This window comes from Coenobita brevimanus, chromosome 64 (assembly GCF_032717465.1).
Source record: "Coenobita brevimanus isolate Jiangsu-jjx chromosome 64, ASM3271746v2, whole genome shotgun sequence".
NCBI lineage: Eukaryota > Metazoa > Arthropoda > Malacostraca > Decapoda > Coenobitidae > Coenobita > Coenobita brevimanus.
In genome coordinates this window covers 32656266-32673765 of record NC_137017.1, presented here as the reverse complement: position 1 = coordinate 32673765, position 17500 = coordinate 32656266, and the positions used below count along the sequence as shown (strand labels likewise).

The 17500-nt window shown below is 42.1% G+C and overlaps 1 protein-coding gene across 12 annotated transcripts in view; it reads right to left on the bottom strand.

The window, feature by feature from the left end:
- The window catches only part of heph (polypyrimidine tract-binding protein 1 heph), a 334912-nt gene that overhangs the window by 12251 nt on the left and 305161 nt on the right, over nt 1-17500 (bottom strand). For 6 of the 12 annotated variants that reach the window (XM_080276227.1, XM_080276228.1, XM_080276223.1 and 3 more), the window contains 10 exons: nt 16704-16762; nt 16368-16533; nt 14682-14771; nt 12838-12903; nt 12301-12431; nt 10592-10625; nt 9667-9759; nt 7196-7368; nt 6726-6847; nt 5888-5951 (listed from right to left, as the gene is read on the bottom strand). In XM_080276227.1, coding sequence (XP_080132353.1) covers nt 5888-5951; nt 6726-6847; nt 7196-7368; nt 9667-9759; nt 10592-10625; nt 12301-12431; nt 12838-12903; nt 14682-14771; nt 16368-16533; nt 16704-16762 — 998 coding nt within the window. The remainder of the gene's footprint in view (nt 1-5887; nt 5952-6725; nt 6848-7195; nt 7369-9666; nt 9760-10591; nt 10626-12300; nt 12432-12837; nt 12904-14681; nt 14772-16367; nt 16534-16703; nt 16763-17500) is intronic. The other 6 variants (XM_080276226.1, XM_080276229.1, XM_080276231.1 and 3 more) reach the window with 6 other exon arrangements.

The window sequence follows — 17500 nt, the reverse complement described above, 5'->3', positions numbered from 1 at the left end:
GTGAGGAGGAGATGCAAGGGTGTGCAAGGGACAGCATGGTGGAATGATGAGGTGAAACGAGCTGTGGAACAATAGAAGAAGGCATATGGTGAATGGTTGGCGAGTAGAGGTAGGGGAGAAGTTGAGAGAGAGAAGAGAGAGGTATATGTGAGCAGGAGAAGGGAGGTTAAGAGACTGGTGAAGGAGAGTAAGAAGAAAGTGGATGAAGAGTTTGGGAGGAATCTGAGTGTGAAATGGAGGGAGAGTAAGAAATTGTTTTGGAAGGAGGTAAAGAAAGTAAGACAGTGTGAAAGGGGAAATAGTAGGGGAGTGAAAGATAGGAATAATAGATTGTTGGTGGAGAAGAGAGAGAAATTGAGGAGATGGAAGGAGCACTTTGAGGATTTGTTGAATGTAGAGAGTGAGAGCAGTGTGAGTATAAGTGGTTGGGGAATGGCTGGGAGAAGAAGAGATGAGAGGAGGGAGGAAGAGATCAGTAGGTCGGAAGTAGTGGAAGCGATGAAGAAGATTAAGCTGGGAAAGGCCCCAGGAATTGATGGAGTGTGTGGTGAAATGCTTAGGTATGGGGGTGAGATTGTTGTGGAGTGGATATGGAAGTTGTGTAGATTGGCTTGGGAAGAGGGAAGGGTTCCAGAGGACTGGAAATCAGGTATAATTGTTCCTCTGTACAAAGGAAAAGGGGAGAGAGAAGTATGTGGTAACCATAGGGGTATTTGCCTTCTTAGTGTGACTGGTAAAATATATGGTAGAATACTCCATGATAGGGTTAGGCATATGACAGAGGAGCTAGTTGGAGAAGAACAAGGGGGATTTAGGAAGGGAAAAGGGTGTGTAGATCAGATATTTGTTCTAAGATGTTTAGTGAAGAAGTATCTAGAGAAGGGAAGGAAAGTGTATGCTGCCTTCATGGACTTGGAGAAAGCTTATGACAGAATAGATAGGCAAGGTATGTGGAAGGTATTAAGAATATATGGAGTGGAGGGGAAATTGTTGAGTGCTGTGAAGAGTATGTACGCGGGAGCTAGGGCTACGGTGCAAGTGGATGGTGAGCTGAGTGAGTTCTTTGATCTCAATGTGGGACTGAAACAGGGGTGTGTGATGTCTCCATGGCTGTTTAATATATACAGTATATGGATGGGGTTGTAAAGGAGGTGCAAGGTAGGGCAGTGGATGTGGAGGTGGCCCTAATGAATGAGGGTGAGATCTGGAAGCTTCCGGTGTTGCTGTTTGCTGATGATACAGTATTGTTGAGTGAAGATGAATGGGAGTTGCAAGGTTTGGTGAATGAATTTGGGACAGTGTGTAGGAGGAGGAAGCTGAAAGTTAATGTAAACAAAAGTAAAGTTATGGTGTTTGAGAGGAATGAAGTCACAGAGTGTGCAGTGAGGTTGGATGGTGAGGATATGGAGAATGTGAGTGCATTCAAGTACTTGGGTAGTGTGATGAGTAAGGATGGAACTTTGGGGGATGAAGTACGTGAAAGGGTACAGCAGGGAAGAAAGGTTGTTGGTACACTGAAAGCAGTGATGAGAAATAGGGAGGTGAGTATGGAAGTTAAGAAGTCCCTGCATGATGATATTGTGATCCCTACCCTGACATATGGAAGCGAGGCGTGGACCTTGCAAGAGGGGAACAAGTCAAGAGTGAGAGCAGTGGAAATGAGTTACTTGAGAGGAGCATGTGGAGTGACGTGGAGGGACAGGTTGACGAATGAAGAAGTGAAGGAACGTTGTGGGGTAGATGTGGATGTGGTTGAAAAGATTAGGAGAAATACACTGAGGTGGTTTGGACATGTGGAGAGAATGGAGAATGAAAGACTGACTAAGCGGGTGTATGTAGGTGAGGTGGAGGGAGGGAGAGGGAGGGGTAGACCGAGGATGAGGTGGAGGGATGGAGTTGAGAGGTATATGAGGGAGGGGGGGGTGAGTTGGGGGGAGGGGAGTCAAATGGTGGGTGACAGAGTGACTTGGAGGCGTTTTGTCTGCGGCCACCCTTTGCGGGATTAGGGCGTCGGGCTATAGATAGATAGATAGATCAGTAGCACTTTCCCCATTTTGTGTATGTGCCACTTCCCAGGAGAAAATCACCTTCACCAACCACATTTTCTTAAAATCTAAATAAATTATTCCTTGAGAAGTAATGGGCCACGCTTCCATTCACTCACCATTCAAGCCCCCAGAATCCTGGCTCTATCTGATATGCCAAAAACATTCACCACGTTCTGTAGCTTCACATACATGTATCCGACAGAGTCAATCTGGACGCAGTCACGTTAAAAAGGGGTGCCAAATCCCTGATCATGCACTTCCCACAATATTCATCCAGCCAGCTCGATCTCTTGTCAGTCCCCTAGCCTCACCAACTTCCAAACCTCTCTTCCTCACACACTCATCCAACATATTCCTCCACCTTCTCCTTGGCCTTCCTCGCCTCTTCCCTCCTTCAAATTCGTTCAGATATACCTTTTTCACCACTCTATAGTTATCCATTCTCTCCACATGATCATACCATCTCAGTACATTCTTTTCGATTCTGGTGTCCACAGAATTCCTCACTCCACATATTTCATGAAACACACTATTTTGTATCCTATCTACTCTCTGTACTGCACATACATTCCTCAGCAGTCCCATCTCCACTGCTCTCACTCTTAACTTTTCATTTTCATGCCACACACCAGTCTTACATCCATATGTTAAAGCTGGCACTAAGACTCCTTCATGCAAGCCTTGTGCAGCTGCAACACTCAAGCCTCTGTTTCTTATCAAGGCCTTCATTGCACCAGCTACTTTCCTTCCTTGTGTCACTGTACTTTCCACTTCTTTTGCACATCTTCCTCTTTTTTCCTATCACTGTATCTAGGTATTTGCACTCACTAATTCCAGTCTCTCTTCATTTACTGTAACATCACACTGGGAGTCACCTTCTCTCTCAAGAACCATCACTTTACTCTTTTCTGCATTTACTCTCAAGGCACAACGCTCACAGACGTCAGCAAAACTCTGCACTGGTCTACCAAGTTCTTGTGCGGTATTTGCAAGTAGTACTGCATCATCAGCATACAACAAATTTGAGATATTCCATCCAACACCACTCAGTAAAATTACCAACCCATTCCCCTCTCCATTATTCGTGTTTTTACTTCTCTCATCACCCCATCCACATGTATACTGAACAACCATGGGGATATCACACAACCTTGATGCATGTCCACACTGATCATGAACCATTCACTTAGATATCCAGTAACCCTTCACTACCATCACAAAAGCTACTCATGACACCTAGCAGCTCACCATCTATACTGTAGATGAGCAAAACCTTTCAAAATCCTTCTCTGTCTACTTTGTCAAATACTTTTCCAGATCCTTGAATGCCATAAACATCTTATAATACATCTCACAAGCCTTCTCCACTATCTGTTTCACTAAAAATACTTGATCCACACATCCTCTGCCACTCCTATAAGCCACCCTGTTCATCACTCACTAGGACTTATGATATCTCCCTTACTTTCTCTATAATAATTCTTCCATATACTTTCCCAATCACACTGAATAAACTTAAGCCACAATATTTCTTGCAATAATTTTGCTCACCTTTATTTTTGTACAGGGGTACAATCAAAGCCTTCTTTCACTCTGCTGGCACAGTTTCACTCATCCATGCATTCTTACGTATCTCCAACAAGCACTTCATTCTGCTCTCTCCACTACATTTAATCATCTCTGTATGCACCTCATCTACCCCAGCAGCTTTCCCATTTTTCAGCCGCTTCACAGCACTCATGGCCTGTGCAAGTGTCACATTTCCTGGCACTGCATTCCTTCTCTGCACACCCCTAAAACCAATCATGTTTACAGCTGTTCTGCTCTCTCTATTCCCATTCATCAGACTTTCAAAATATTCTTTCCATCTGGTCCTTACTTCATCCCCATGGGTTAATAGTCTACCACCTGCATCCTTCACACCTTCACATTTCTTTCTGCTTTCATCTACATTTCTGCACCTCTTTCCAGAATAACTTCCTATTTTCAGAGTAGTTCCTAGATCATCATTTGCCTCCTCCTTTTTCCTCTTCACTTGTCTCTTTACGTGCTTCTTGCTCTCAATATCTTCAGTTCTTTTTTCAATTGGGCCCCTGTCCTGAAGCCACTCTAGCCACTTCCTCCTCTTTTCTTCCACTGCACTCTTACCTTCATCCCACCATGCTGTACCTTTCTTCTCTGTTATTACTCTTGCCACACCATGCACAGCTTTAGCATTTCTAAGCAATCCCCATATGCATTCCACAGGCTGTGCAGATCCATTTCATTCCAATTCACTGATTCTAACTCCTCCTCTACTTTGGACCTGTGTTCATCTGCCATTTCTTTGATCCACAGCGTCTCAACTTTCAGTTTTTCTCCCTGACTGCTCCTCTCTCTCCTGGTCCACCTCACTCCTCTCAGATTGATCTTGCATACCACAATCATATGATCTGACAGACCACGTCGTCCTCTCATGGTCCTTGTATCAGCAACCATTCCCAGCATCAACCTCTCTAAGAGCACGTAATCAATCAGGCTTCTTTCAACACGAGCCCTGTTCCCTCTAAACCATGTACTGTATAATTATGTACATCTCACATCCTTGTGTTTGAAATACCAGTTACAAATGCACAACCTCCTTTCCTGACACATATCCTTCAGTCGCTTCCCATTATCATTTTCTGGTCCTCCATTACAACCCATAATGTTATCCTCAGGACCACTAATGTCACCCATTACGATCACTTTATAGCTCCTGGGCATTTCTCCCATTACTTCATCCAACTCATCCCAAAACCTGTCTTTCTCACTCCTGTCCTCACATGGTGCATACGGTACAATGACCGCCACTTTCACCTTTTCAAATTTGAACTTGACATATATACACCTCTAGCCGACACATTTGTAATCTCTCATTCCACGCTGCCACACCTCATTCATCAACAAAGCAACTCCTTCCTTACCCCTTCCTCGCTCATTCATGCCTGATCTTACACATTTCACACCCTCCCACTCCTCCACTTCATACCCTTTCATCATTGTTTCACACAATGCCATCACGGCAAATCTCACACTCTTGAACACACTCACCACTTCCACCCTCTTGCTCTACTCATTCACCTCTCACACTCCACATGGCCATGCAAATCTGCCCATTTGATTGGGGCCCTGGGCAGGTGTTGGGCCCTCCGAAACAACTGCCATGATTAAGTGATTTTAGATGGAAGAATCTGGGGGACACAACCCAGCCAAAACCCCTCGGTAAACTATCATCCAAAGGAAATCTAATAGAGTAGCTTAGTTTCACAATTAGATTAAAACCCACAAAAAGCCTTTCAAATGAATATCATACTTGTATTTACAGGTACATAAGGTGATAGGTGGGGATGCTCACCATCCACTCACTCGATGTAGTGCTGCTCTTTGGTGCCTGCCCCTTCCTCCCTTCCTCTTCTGCCTATCTTTCTTTCATTCTTTCCTCTTCCTTATGTCTACAGTTGATTCTACACTGAGTGAAAATCCAAACAGCTTCCTGTACACCAGGAAACCATTTACTATGCTGGGTAGTAACCATATAACCAAATTATGGCACCTGGTGGTTAGGTGGGTAAATAAAGTGCTCCAATCAGATTAAGCCAGCACAGGTTTATAACCAAGGGGTGATTGGGGTTTACTGCTCATATAATGCCACTCATCTTAAAATGTCAGGACCAACTTGCCTAGCCCTCGGCTCCTATGCTCCTTCGTGAGGCAACACTGGGTTAGACGATGAATGAATGAAATAGAAGGTAAGCATGGAGACATCAGGTAAAGGAAAAATACATGGAAGAGCTTATGATTAACAGTACTTTACTTACAATCAGTGCAGCAATAGCTTCCTCTACAGACCCCAGCTGAATCAGGGCCATCTTCCTGTCCTTACTGAAAGAATAAAACATTGCATAAGAAACTTGTATTTAACCACTAAACAATTATCAAGTGGTAGGTGGCAGACACCATCATCCTATCACCTGATGTAGTGCTGCCCACTTCTTCCTTCACCTTTAACATTCTCTCTTCCCTTCTCTCATGCTATTCTCCCTTTCTTTCCTGTAACCTTTTCTTACTCCTTACCAATTCAGTTGGCTGTACACTAATCGACAAGTTTCTTGTTATCCAGGAAACCATTTAACAAGATCTTAAGGTGAAGTGGAGTCGATTATGGTCCCCGTTAACTGGGTCGATGCAAACGCAGCATCCACCCAGGAACCAACCCTCCACACTTTTCCTTGTGTCTTGCTGAGGTGCGGAGCTGCCAACCACAAGGTAAAAATCGGTTCACTGCATGGGATGGCCCTGCAGGGGTGGCTCAGCCAGATAGGCAGGTTGGTCAACAACAATTAGCATGCCCATAGCTCTACATAAACTCTAGTTAAGAGTGCTGTACATTTCACCACTGTTTTACACCTGAATGAGCTAAATTTTAAACTATCTTCATATTAACATCCTAACAATAGGTAAGTTGGTACCAGAAAATTATGATCTCTTCACTCACAGGCAAATTTACAGTGAGGGAGATCTATAATTTTGTCCTTCAATCTTCAAGGAAATGTCATAAATGTAAACCAAGTAAGAATTTTCTCAACAATTAAATATACAAAGGCTTACTTTGCATGGTCACATCCAAATAATAACTGATAAAACATCTGAACTTACGGGAAGAACTTGAATGCCTTAACAATGGCACCAGCTTGAGTAAAGGCATCCTTAATTTGCTCCTCATCAACAGTGGGCGGGATGTTGGACAGATGCAAGGTAGCACTGGGCGGGTAGATGTTCTGGAAAAAAAAATAAATAAAAAAATAATAATAATAAATAAAATAATACAAAAAATTTAATTTACTTTCACTCAATATGAATAGTACACACAATGAAATGTAAGGATACAATTATCAATCTTACAGTAAAACAGCATGTAAAATCTTTTGCTACTATTTATGTTTTGTAATTTTTTTTTTTTTCCCTTACACATCAATGAAAAAGAACATACTTGATACTTCCTGGAGAGTATATGCATACAAGTATCACTTACAGTAAAATGGCACTGAAAATCTCTTACTATTGTACTGTTTTCTTTTTGGGGGGGTGGAGGTGGGAGGATTGGAACGTAATGAAGCTGAACATACCTGATAGTTCTTAGAGCCAGGTTTCTTGAAACGATGCAGGGGTGAGTTGCTGTAATCCTTAGTGAGACCAGCATCAGGCTGACCCTCCTTAGGGAGCTGCACAGTCTGATGCTTGCTCAGTGTCACACGAATCTGCTTGCCCCAGGTCTTCATCTTGTCCAAATGGGAGATGGCTGGGGGAAAAGAAAAAATTTTATATATGTGATTGTGGCATTTGGCAATAGATGCATAGATAGATAGGTGGAGGGTTAGTGTCCCTCCCTGTAAAACATAACTCAAAGTCAAATAGCCACCCCTTACGGGATTATGGCGTCTGGCAACAGATAGATAGATAGATCATTATCATCATCAATGTCATCTAATCCAGAATTGTCCCACGAGGAGCATAGCAGCCAGGGGCTAGGCAAGTTGGTCCTGTCATTTAAGATGACAGGGACCAGCCTCACTCATCCCTGAGTGGCATTACATATCCAATAAATCCCAACCACCCCTTGGATATAAACCTGAACTGGCTCAATCCCGTTGGAGTGCCTTAATTGCCCACTAAACCACCAGGTGCCATACTTTGGTTATATGGTTACCACCCAGCGTAGTAAATGGCTTCCTTGTGTACAGATGACTCTATACTCAGTTTAGAGTCACCCATAGCCAGAAGGAAGAGGAAAGAATGAAGGACGGAAAGAAGGAAAAAGGGAATGGGTATGCAACCGAGAGCAGCACTTCATCGAGTGGATGGTGAATGCCCCCACAAACCACTGTGTGTGTGTGTGTGTGTGTGTGTGTGTGTGTGTGTGTGTGTGTGTGTGTGTGGTGTGGGTGTGTGTGGTGTGTGTGTGTGTGTGTGTGTGTGTGTGTGTGTGTGTGTGTGTGTGTGTGTGTGTGTATATATATATCCAATCCCACATTGCCCCATGAGGAGCATAGACGCCCAGGGCGAGGCAGTTGGTCCCGACATTTAAGATGAGAGTGACCAGCCTTACTCATCCCTGGGTGGCATTATATGACCAATCAACCCCAACCATCCCTTGGATATAAACCTTCACTGGCTCAATCCAATTGGAGCGCAATAATTACCCACTAAACCACCAGTTGCCAAAATTTGGTTATATGATTACCACCCAGTGTATTAAATGGTTTCCTGGTGTACAGGAAACCATTTGGCTTGTCACTCAGTGTAGAGTCACCCACAGAGTGACAAGCCATAAACATTATATATATATATATATATATATATATATATAAACACAAACACACACACACACACACCGGTAAGAGAAGTGGAGATGGGACTGTTGAGAACTGTGTGTGGGGTACTAAGAGTGGAGGGGATGCGGAATACTCTAATATGACTCGTGAAAGATGCGAAGTAAGGAAGTCTGTGGACTGAGTGTACCGAGATGGTTTGGTCATGTGGAGAGAATGGATGACAATATATTGGTGAAGAAGGCATATATGAGAGAGTTTGAATGAGGGATTAGGTGAGGTAGGCCAAAAAGAAAGGTGGGATATGGTAGATGAGTGAAGAAGAGAGGTATGGATGTCGGTGATGTTTGGGAACTGACAAGAGATCAAGTTGGCTGGATGAATGTTGTGAGAAGTGCATAATCAGGGATTTGGCACCCTAAATAACATGACAACATCCGGACTGACTCTATTGGATACGTTTATGTGAAGCTAAAGAAGGTGGTGGATGTTCTTTGGTGTATCAGATAGAGCCAGGATTCCGGGGGCTTGAATGATGAGCAAATGGAAGCATGGCCCATTTAGTTGGGCACACTTAGGCTGTCTGGACATTGCTGCTCCTCACCCTGCCCTACCGTGGGAAAGGAGGTCTAGATGATGATGATAATATATGTAGGTATAGTACACTATATTCAACAAAATGCTGGTGGAAAAAATAATTATAAAATAAAATTTGTGGTAGGTGGGGGCACACCATCCACTCACTCAGTGTAGTACTGCTCATGTGTCTGCCCTTTCCTCTCCTCCCTCCCTTTTCTGTCTTTCTTTACTTTATTCTTTCCTCGTCCTACCCACGGGTGACATTAAACTCCCTCTTTTGTCCTTCTTTCCTTCATTCTTTCCTCTTCCTTCTGCCTGTGGTGATTCTACACTGAGTGACAAGCCAAGTGGTTTCCTGTACACCAGGAAACCATTTACTATGCTGGGTGGCAACCATATAACCAAGTTATGGCACCTGGTGATTTAGTTGGTAATTGCAATGTTCCAATCAGATTAAGCCAGTGAAGGTTTATATCCAAGGGATGGTTCAGGTTATTGCTCACTTAATGCCTCTCAGGGATGAACGAGGCTGGTCACTCTCATCTTAAATGTCAGGACCAACTTGCCTAGCCCCAGGCACCTACGCTCCTCGTGGGGCAATGTAAGATTGGATGATGGATGGGTGGATGAATAAAATATGATTTTCAATTTTACACCAAGTACTCTCACGGTATCATGAATGTACTAACCAAGTTGGGTCTGGTGAGGTTCAGACATCTGCACCAAGGCATTATCCTTCTTGTTGAAGAGAATCTTGACCCGCTGAACATCTCCATACACACCTGAAAAGATAACATTTGGCTAGGCGTCATTTGAAGTGATCACACAAAAATCTATAAGCACAAGGTGCCTGTCTGCCTGCTCGAAGATACAGTATGCATGCCATTCTGCACCTGGCCATGAATATACATTACAGGTTGCTGAGCAACCATATTAACTATGTTCAAATAGTTGCACAATATTCACACACAATTCTACCTCAAGTTAAACATCACACACAACAGTAGTAGTACCTGCAGATCACTCTCCATGAATGATTACTCACTTTTTTACCTCCAGTGTTAATTTGGAAAATGAAATTGCAACCCAAACCCATCAAAGTAGGCAACCCAATGGAGCAGTCAGGCAATTTCAACACAAACACTACTATATACACGTAAGTTCTGGTTATTGAAGAGTAATGATTGTCCACAATTCAACTTGAGAACAGAGAAAGATAATGAAAAAATAAAGCCTATAAAACACAAATGCTACTGAAGATTAAATTAGTGACAGTGCAAATCATTTGTAAGGTATCAGGGAGGGATACATATTTACAGTTTTCACAAACTGCATGCAATGAAAAGGATCTGAGAAACTTGTGTAGAATGGAATTTTACGGATTCAAAAAAGAAGAATTTGAATTAATCTCTCAATAGTTGTCATAATACACTGTATTTAAATTTTAATAATTTACATGTTTATGAGGATGCAATAAAGTGAATATAGTAAGTAAAGTATTAGCAGATACTTCAACATGAATGATTAAGGCTGAAATCTATACTCTAAGCTATAAAAAAGTTACAAGTGTACAACACACAAGGGTGCTGCACGTGCAATGACTGAGTGACGTACCGAAGAGGGTAAAGAGAGCGTCAGGCGTGACCATCTACAGTAGAGGAGAGTCGCGAAGGAGAGGCCAGTCCAGCAAGAAAGATGGAGTCCAGGGGGCACCACAGCAAGAGAACATAAAACACATCACGTTAGACACGACCCTCAGGTTCTGGCCATTGGTTGTGGGCTAATGTAAGGGGGGGGAGGAGAGGGAGCAGTAGTCTGCTGGCCTGAAGCTGCCACTAGCACCACCAGTCCTTATTTGCCAACACTACTTTGCATGGCACTCATAGGTTACTGTTATGAACTCTTACAAGTGAGGTGCAAGTAGAGAATGAAATTCCTACTGTACTGATAGAGTGTAAAAAGTCAAGTGGTAGCAGCAGAGTGTGAGTTTTACGCCAGGAGATGGTGTTTTTTGCAGCAGCAGGCCAGCGCGAGCCACTCTCTGGCACCAAGATTATTTCAGATTACAGCTGGGATTCATAATGTAGAGAAGGATACACAATCATATACATCCACCTACAATGGACTGAAAGCTGAACACTAGTCAAATCTTGATGCAGAGAATGCTGATATGTGGAAAAAATAAATAAAAAATAAAATAATAATAATAATCCTGGGCAATGCATAAACTGCTGTATAGCCATTAAAATCAATGAAGTACAAGGCATTGTGACTTGTTCTGTACATAATAATGTAATATTTTAAGTATTATACATAATCCAGGATTAATTGATCAGTTACAGTTGCATGTAGCTCATATATATATTATATAAGCCAGGAAGTACTTTACATGAAGTTTATTATGAAGATAGTGTCCTACAGGTATTAAAACACAAACAAAATGGGCAGAAAAAAGGCTCTATAATTCACTCTGGCATAAAAATTAAAAAGATGCCATTTTATACAAAAAGCAGGTAGTAATGAGGATGTTGGACTGGCTAGAAACACAAGACTGATGGCTGACAAGTGGCTGAGAAATGTGGTCGTTCACAAGGTTTAAGAGGTGATGACTTGGCAGACCCATGCTTGAATCACTCTGGACAGTGGCTAGCATTTAAAATCAACAGGATAAACAAGAGCTGCACATGCTTGACAGAAACTTCTCAGAGCAATCTGGATTCAGAGGATAAGACTATATATAACAAGGATTGAGTGCAGCATCTCGGACTGACGTGTGTCCAAGCAAAGGTCATGCAGCTCTCAGGGTGTCAAGAATGGATGAGAGAGGGTGTGTGTGCTGCTTGACACACATGGAATCTTAGTACCAGTAGTCAGATTACAAAGCAAATGTTAATTCTTCAAAAATTTTGAAGTTATTCTCTCTGATAATCTATTCATTATGGTACAGTTCGTTCAATATCAATGTGAAGTTGACAATACATATCAAGGGTTTATCTAAAAATTTTCTTTCACTGTGATGAATGTGCCAGGAAAAAATAACTTTACAACTCAGAGGATTCATTCTCAATAAACACTACATATTCCCAATGCATCAAAATAATCTCTGACATTATCACTGCTTTACTGCACATGTAAAAATATTTGCACTAATTACGCAAACCATGATTAGCATTACTACTGAACTAGTATTGTAAAACTATTAAAATGATCATGATGACAGGAAATTGTGTTTAAGAAAAGTTTTTAGAGAAAAGAATCATCTGCATGGCTGACAAAAGCAAAGCCAAAACAGAAATGCTTAGTGTTTAGACAGAGGCACTGACCTCCTCATTGAGGTTGGACACCAGCAGAACACAGTTGGGTGATGGCTGGCCAGGCAAGCGGATACCAGCAGCTCCAAGGGCAGCAGCTGTGGGAGTCACTCCAGCCAGAGGCATACCTGTGAATGGCATGCCTGTAATATACCAAAAATGCATTAGTTGTGAAACAGCCTTTAGACCTCTAAGATCAGATAGATTCAAGGTAAGATCAACAGCCTTACAAACTTGCAGCTTGATATAACTACACAGTATACAGTAATAGTTGCATCACCAGGAACTGTTATAGAATCTTAAGCAAATGCTCTCAGAAAAAGCAATCTGTTGACTTATTTCATTTTCAGCATTTTAATTTTCACTGTTCTATACATTAGCTGGTGCATATAACTAACGAAATAAAGGGCTGCAAAAACCAGGATCAATAATCAAAAGAAAGATCTTCCAATACTAAAATGTATTCGAAGCCTGAAAAAGCAAGAAGGGAGATCCTGGTTTTTCACCCCGTCAAAGCATAGCAGGTGCCCGCAGTCACATTTAACCTACCTGTCGGTGTAGCATTCTCGCCAGTACGGTTCGGTAAGTTCAGATTAGGAGCTGAAAGAGAAGAAACTGAAACAGAGATAGTACACAGTGAGAGCCCAAGTCAGGTCAGGTCAGTTTAGGACATGCTAAACATGGGAACGGCTGGCTATCACGTTTGTGGCTATGATGATGACAAGGGCTCAGCATCAGAAACAGTATGGCAGTAGTCAAGGTAAGAGAGATAAAACATGTAGTGGTGGTGGTGGTGGTGGTGGTGGTGGTGACGGCCAATGGCGGCTCAACAGCACTTAAGGTGTTGGCAGTGAGAAGCAACATGATGGCCGGGATTGAACCCCACGCAGGTCCAGGAGTGAACCAATGCTAACCAGATCTGGGTCAGGGTGAGTGAACAAAGGTTGAAGACTAAAGAGGGAAAAGCACTGGGTGAGGAGGGGAACAAGGGGAATTCATAAATATATATATGTACATGAAATTTTTAAAATCTTTGAAAACTGGGATAACAGTTTCAATTTTAAGATAGAGTAGGATAAGAAAGCGAGTGTTTAACAAGACTACAGGATGACAAAGGTTATAGCAGTATTAAGAAATAAATCAAAGTTGGGAAACTTACAGGTGAGTATGAGAGAGAAATACCCTTCCATCAGACCCAAATATTTGATAACTGTTAAGATATATAAAATTTTCTTAAAAGAGTAATTCAAGTGACACTTACACACCATCAAATAAACAATTATGCACATTACAATACTGAAAAATTCGTGATTATTAAACTTATATCCTATGTATTTAGTATTGTAAATATATAACAATTATGAAACTATACCTTTTAAGCAAATTATTTGACATTTCCATTACTCTAAAACATAAAACTTTGTACTGAGCTCCATACAATACCTGTTTATCATTAATACTCAACATCAAATATCAAAAGACAAACACTGAGCACTGGACACAAGCTTCAGTCCCACCTAATCAAGTATTCTTGAATTCAATCAACCTTAGCAAGCTACTGGGATGCAAAGCTGATACTGGCTATACTAACATCATACTGCTCCTGTTAAACTGACAACAAAAGCCAATTTTGATGTATCAGTCATTTTCATCAAAACCAACAAGCCTAACAAAAGCAGCAGAGTTATTACTATATGTATACCTCAACAGGCTCTGAGGCATACAGTATTTCTACTTAATACTTTGTTTTAATAACCACATGGAAACTTTCTCAAGAGACAACAGCCAGTCTCAATGCATCTACCAGTACATCACTGCCATTCGTGATTTAATACACAGCAATCATTTTGCTAAAGCAAGGCCAATCAAGTTAGAAATTTGTTGCTCCAATATTGTCGGTATTCATTCTTTATACCATATCTGCATCAATAAGAAATACACACAATGAAAATACACCAAAATACTGTCATGACAAACAGTTGGCCTTGCTGTCAGTAAATATTAGTAATAACAAAAAGCAATGATACCACCCACCATCCACCACAGTAATTTCCCCCTTACGCCTCTCACCACCTCTACTTGCTCTCTTTACGTGATAAACCTGTACTTTACTTAGAGTAACTGATTTAATGTGTTCAAACACACCTAAGAATGGTTCACCATCAACGGTTATAAGATTCACAGTAAAACTGCCAAAACCTAATAATAACCCCTACATCATAAACACTTCACTAGCTTCAATATATACTGTTATATATACATATATATATATATGTAAATATAGATTATACTCAAAAAGTAAATATTTGGGCACGAAGCAGGCAGCAATCCAGGATGTGAGCTGTAAGGGGGATGGTGGACATGGCAGCAGTGTTAATCGTGCAGTACCGTACCTCCCGCAGGTGAGGCCCCATAGGCAGCGGTTAGCGGCGACGAGAGTCCATGCATTGCAGCAAACGGGGAGGCTAGCACACCGGGGGGACCTACAATGTTGATAGCACACCCTGAGGCTGGGTCCACGAGCCCCCACCACACACACACAACCCCGGCAAGGGACCAGCTGTCTCTACTCTCAGGTAAGTAGTACAGGACCCAGTACAAAACAAGTGGAAAAATAGAATCTTCAAATTATGAGGGTTGTAACATTAAAAATACTTCAGCAATAAATACGGAATATCATACTCCTTATTTATACCAAAGTACTGACTACCCATCACAACTTGATTTTCTAGTTTTCTTCACACAATAACCAGCGCAATGAAAATACACTGGGGACCTCTGAGGGTTGACAGAGACCGCTTTTCCCACCAAGACCCCTAACACAACAACAGCGCACAACTAGTATCAACATGCCCACATACACCCACGAAGAAACTATTACTCGTGAAAAGACTAGCACCCTTACTGATGTCTACTTGCTGAATACTCTACATTTGGATTAGTGCAAATGAAAGCCTTTTTTCATAAAAGCTCAGCTGAATCCCAACATGTAAAACTGCAATTAAAAAGCTTCTAAGCCTAGTGAGTGTGGGACTAGTATGAGGGCGTGTGTGCCAATGTGTGTTAAAAGTGGTGGTCGCGTGCACTCTGGGCCTGTGTGGCAGAGGAGCTATGTACGCACAACAGGGGGGGTGGGGATTCCTCACTCCGCCTCTTCCCTCTCTCACCACAAAACTCAATAAAAACCAGCACACAATATAAAAACAATCTACATTGTATCACTACACATTGTTTCCAAAATTGTCCCCTACTTGACTACTGAATTGGATAGAGAATGTGGTTTTTGTTCAGTTTTGAGGAGGATGAAGGGATCCAATGGGTCACCCTTCAAATGGCATTTTCTCTCTCATCTTTCTAGGGTTGAATTCTGGGGTATACATAGGGACTGTTTTGGAAAAGGTTTTGGGGTAAAACAATGGTAATGGCTAAAATAAAATCAGTAAACCCCTGACATTGAAAATAACTGACAATAAAAAAAATTAAAATGAGGCACACAAAAGTTGTTTCATGAATTTGTCCTGATAAGTCTTGTTTAGTTTGTACTGTCACTGTTTTGTGAGTTATTCTGTATGTGAAAACAAATAAATATCCGTACATAAAAAATAAAAATAAAGAACATAACGCAACAGGAAACGTCCCAGCGGACAGAGGACTGGAGTGGAAAGTTGGTAAGCAGTCTGGAGAAGAAGAGGGGGACAGGCTGGTGAAGTCAGGAGAAGAGGAGTCCAGAGGAGAGCAAAATGATGGGGGGTGGGGGGATCCACTACAACCTGGCACCACAGCCACGCTCAAGCAACAAACCCAGATAGAACTAGGCATCTACCATTAAAAATCACAAAGTTACACTGACGAATCTGGCTACAACTCTACAAAAAGGAGGGAATGATGGTGAAGTATAAGGTCAACTGGAATGACTGGCTTTCTAAGTTGCTAATGACACGAGTGTGCTTGTGGGCTGGAGTTGCTAGTGGGTTGATGAGCCACTGTGCATGCAGGGTGGCCCTGGGGTGAGGCGGCCCACGTGGCGTGCATGGGAGGCCGCAGGTGGGCCGGCTGCTGGAGGCAGGCTGCCCACTTACCACCAATAGCCAGGGCGGAGTCCAAGGCTGGGTCACCAGTTGGTAGGTTAGGGTTGGTATAGTCCCGAGACTTGTCATTGTTGTACTTCACATTGAGGTTGCTCAGCTTGCTGTATTCGATGCGCAGGGTACAGCAGGCATTGTAGATGTTCTGCCCATCCAGAGTCTGAGTATGCAGAAGATAAAATCTGTTAATTCTAAAAATACTTTGATCAATTAACCACAAACAGTAACACTCATATCCTGTAAAGTGAATACTTTATTTCATTTAACATTTAATTAGAGACATAGAGGTATATCAAATGAAAGGCATTTCTTATCTGAAGTTATACTCACCATTTTGGCAGCCTGAGCAGTGACTACATCAGGGTACTGGATCAAAGCTTGGAATGTATCTAGAAAGAATAATAAATACATCAGTCCTCCCCTGAAAACAAAGGGACTGCATTCTCTCTCTCTCTCACACACACAGCTTAATTTCTGCCATGCTGATTCTTTTTACACTGGTTTACCTCACAGGTACTTGTTTTATTCAATGTCAATTGTACCACACACACACACCTTAATTTCTGCCATGCTGATTCTTTTTACAGTGGTTTACCTCACAACTGTTTTATTCAATGTCAATTGTACCTCATATTAGGACTGCAGCTTGACTCATGCAGACCTTCACTGTCCCTCATAAGGCATGTTTTTGTCGTCCAAGCTGAAGCTTGGGATTCGAAGCACGTCTTGGGGTGCTTGGTTTCTGTCCACAAAAACAGTCCAGGATATGTAAAACCGAAAAATTAAGTGCCAATCGCCAAGTAAACAGAGGGGTTCGCAGAAGAAGTTCTTTTGACGAATATGCAACTTACATGTAGCCGTTATTTGTGCTGAACTGGCTCTGTATGTCATTAATATTAGCCACCTGCACCCTAATTTTATATACATAATGCTAATTTCAATATATTTATCATATGTGTCCTTGCTAGCCAATCTCACTCTCCCCAAGCTACACCAAGACTGCTCCCAACCACGCTTGGGTGAGATACGAGGACGGTCTTGGTTTCGATGAGACGCTTGGGTCGGCTTCGTATCACTTTGGCTGACAAAAACAGCACAGCTTGGTTTCACCGAAGATGGCTTCGAAT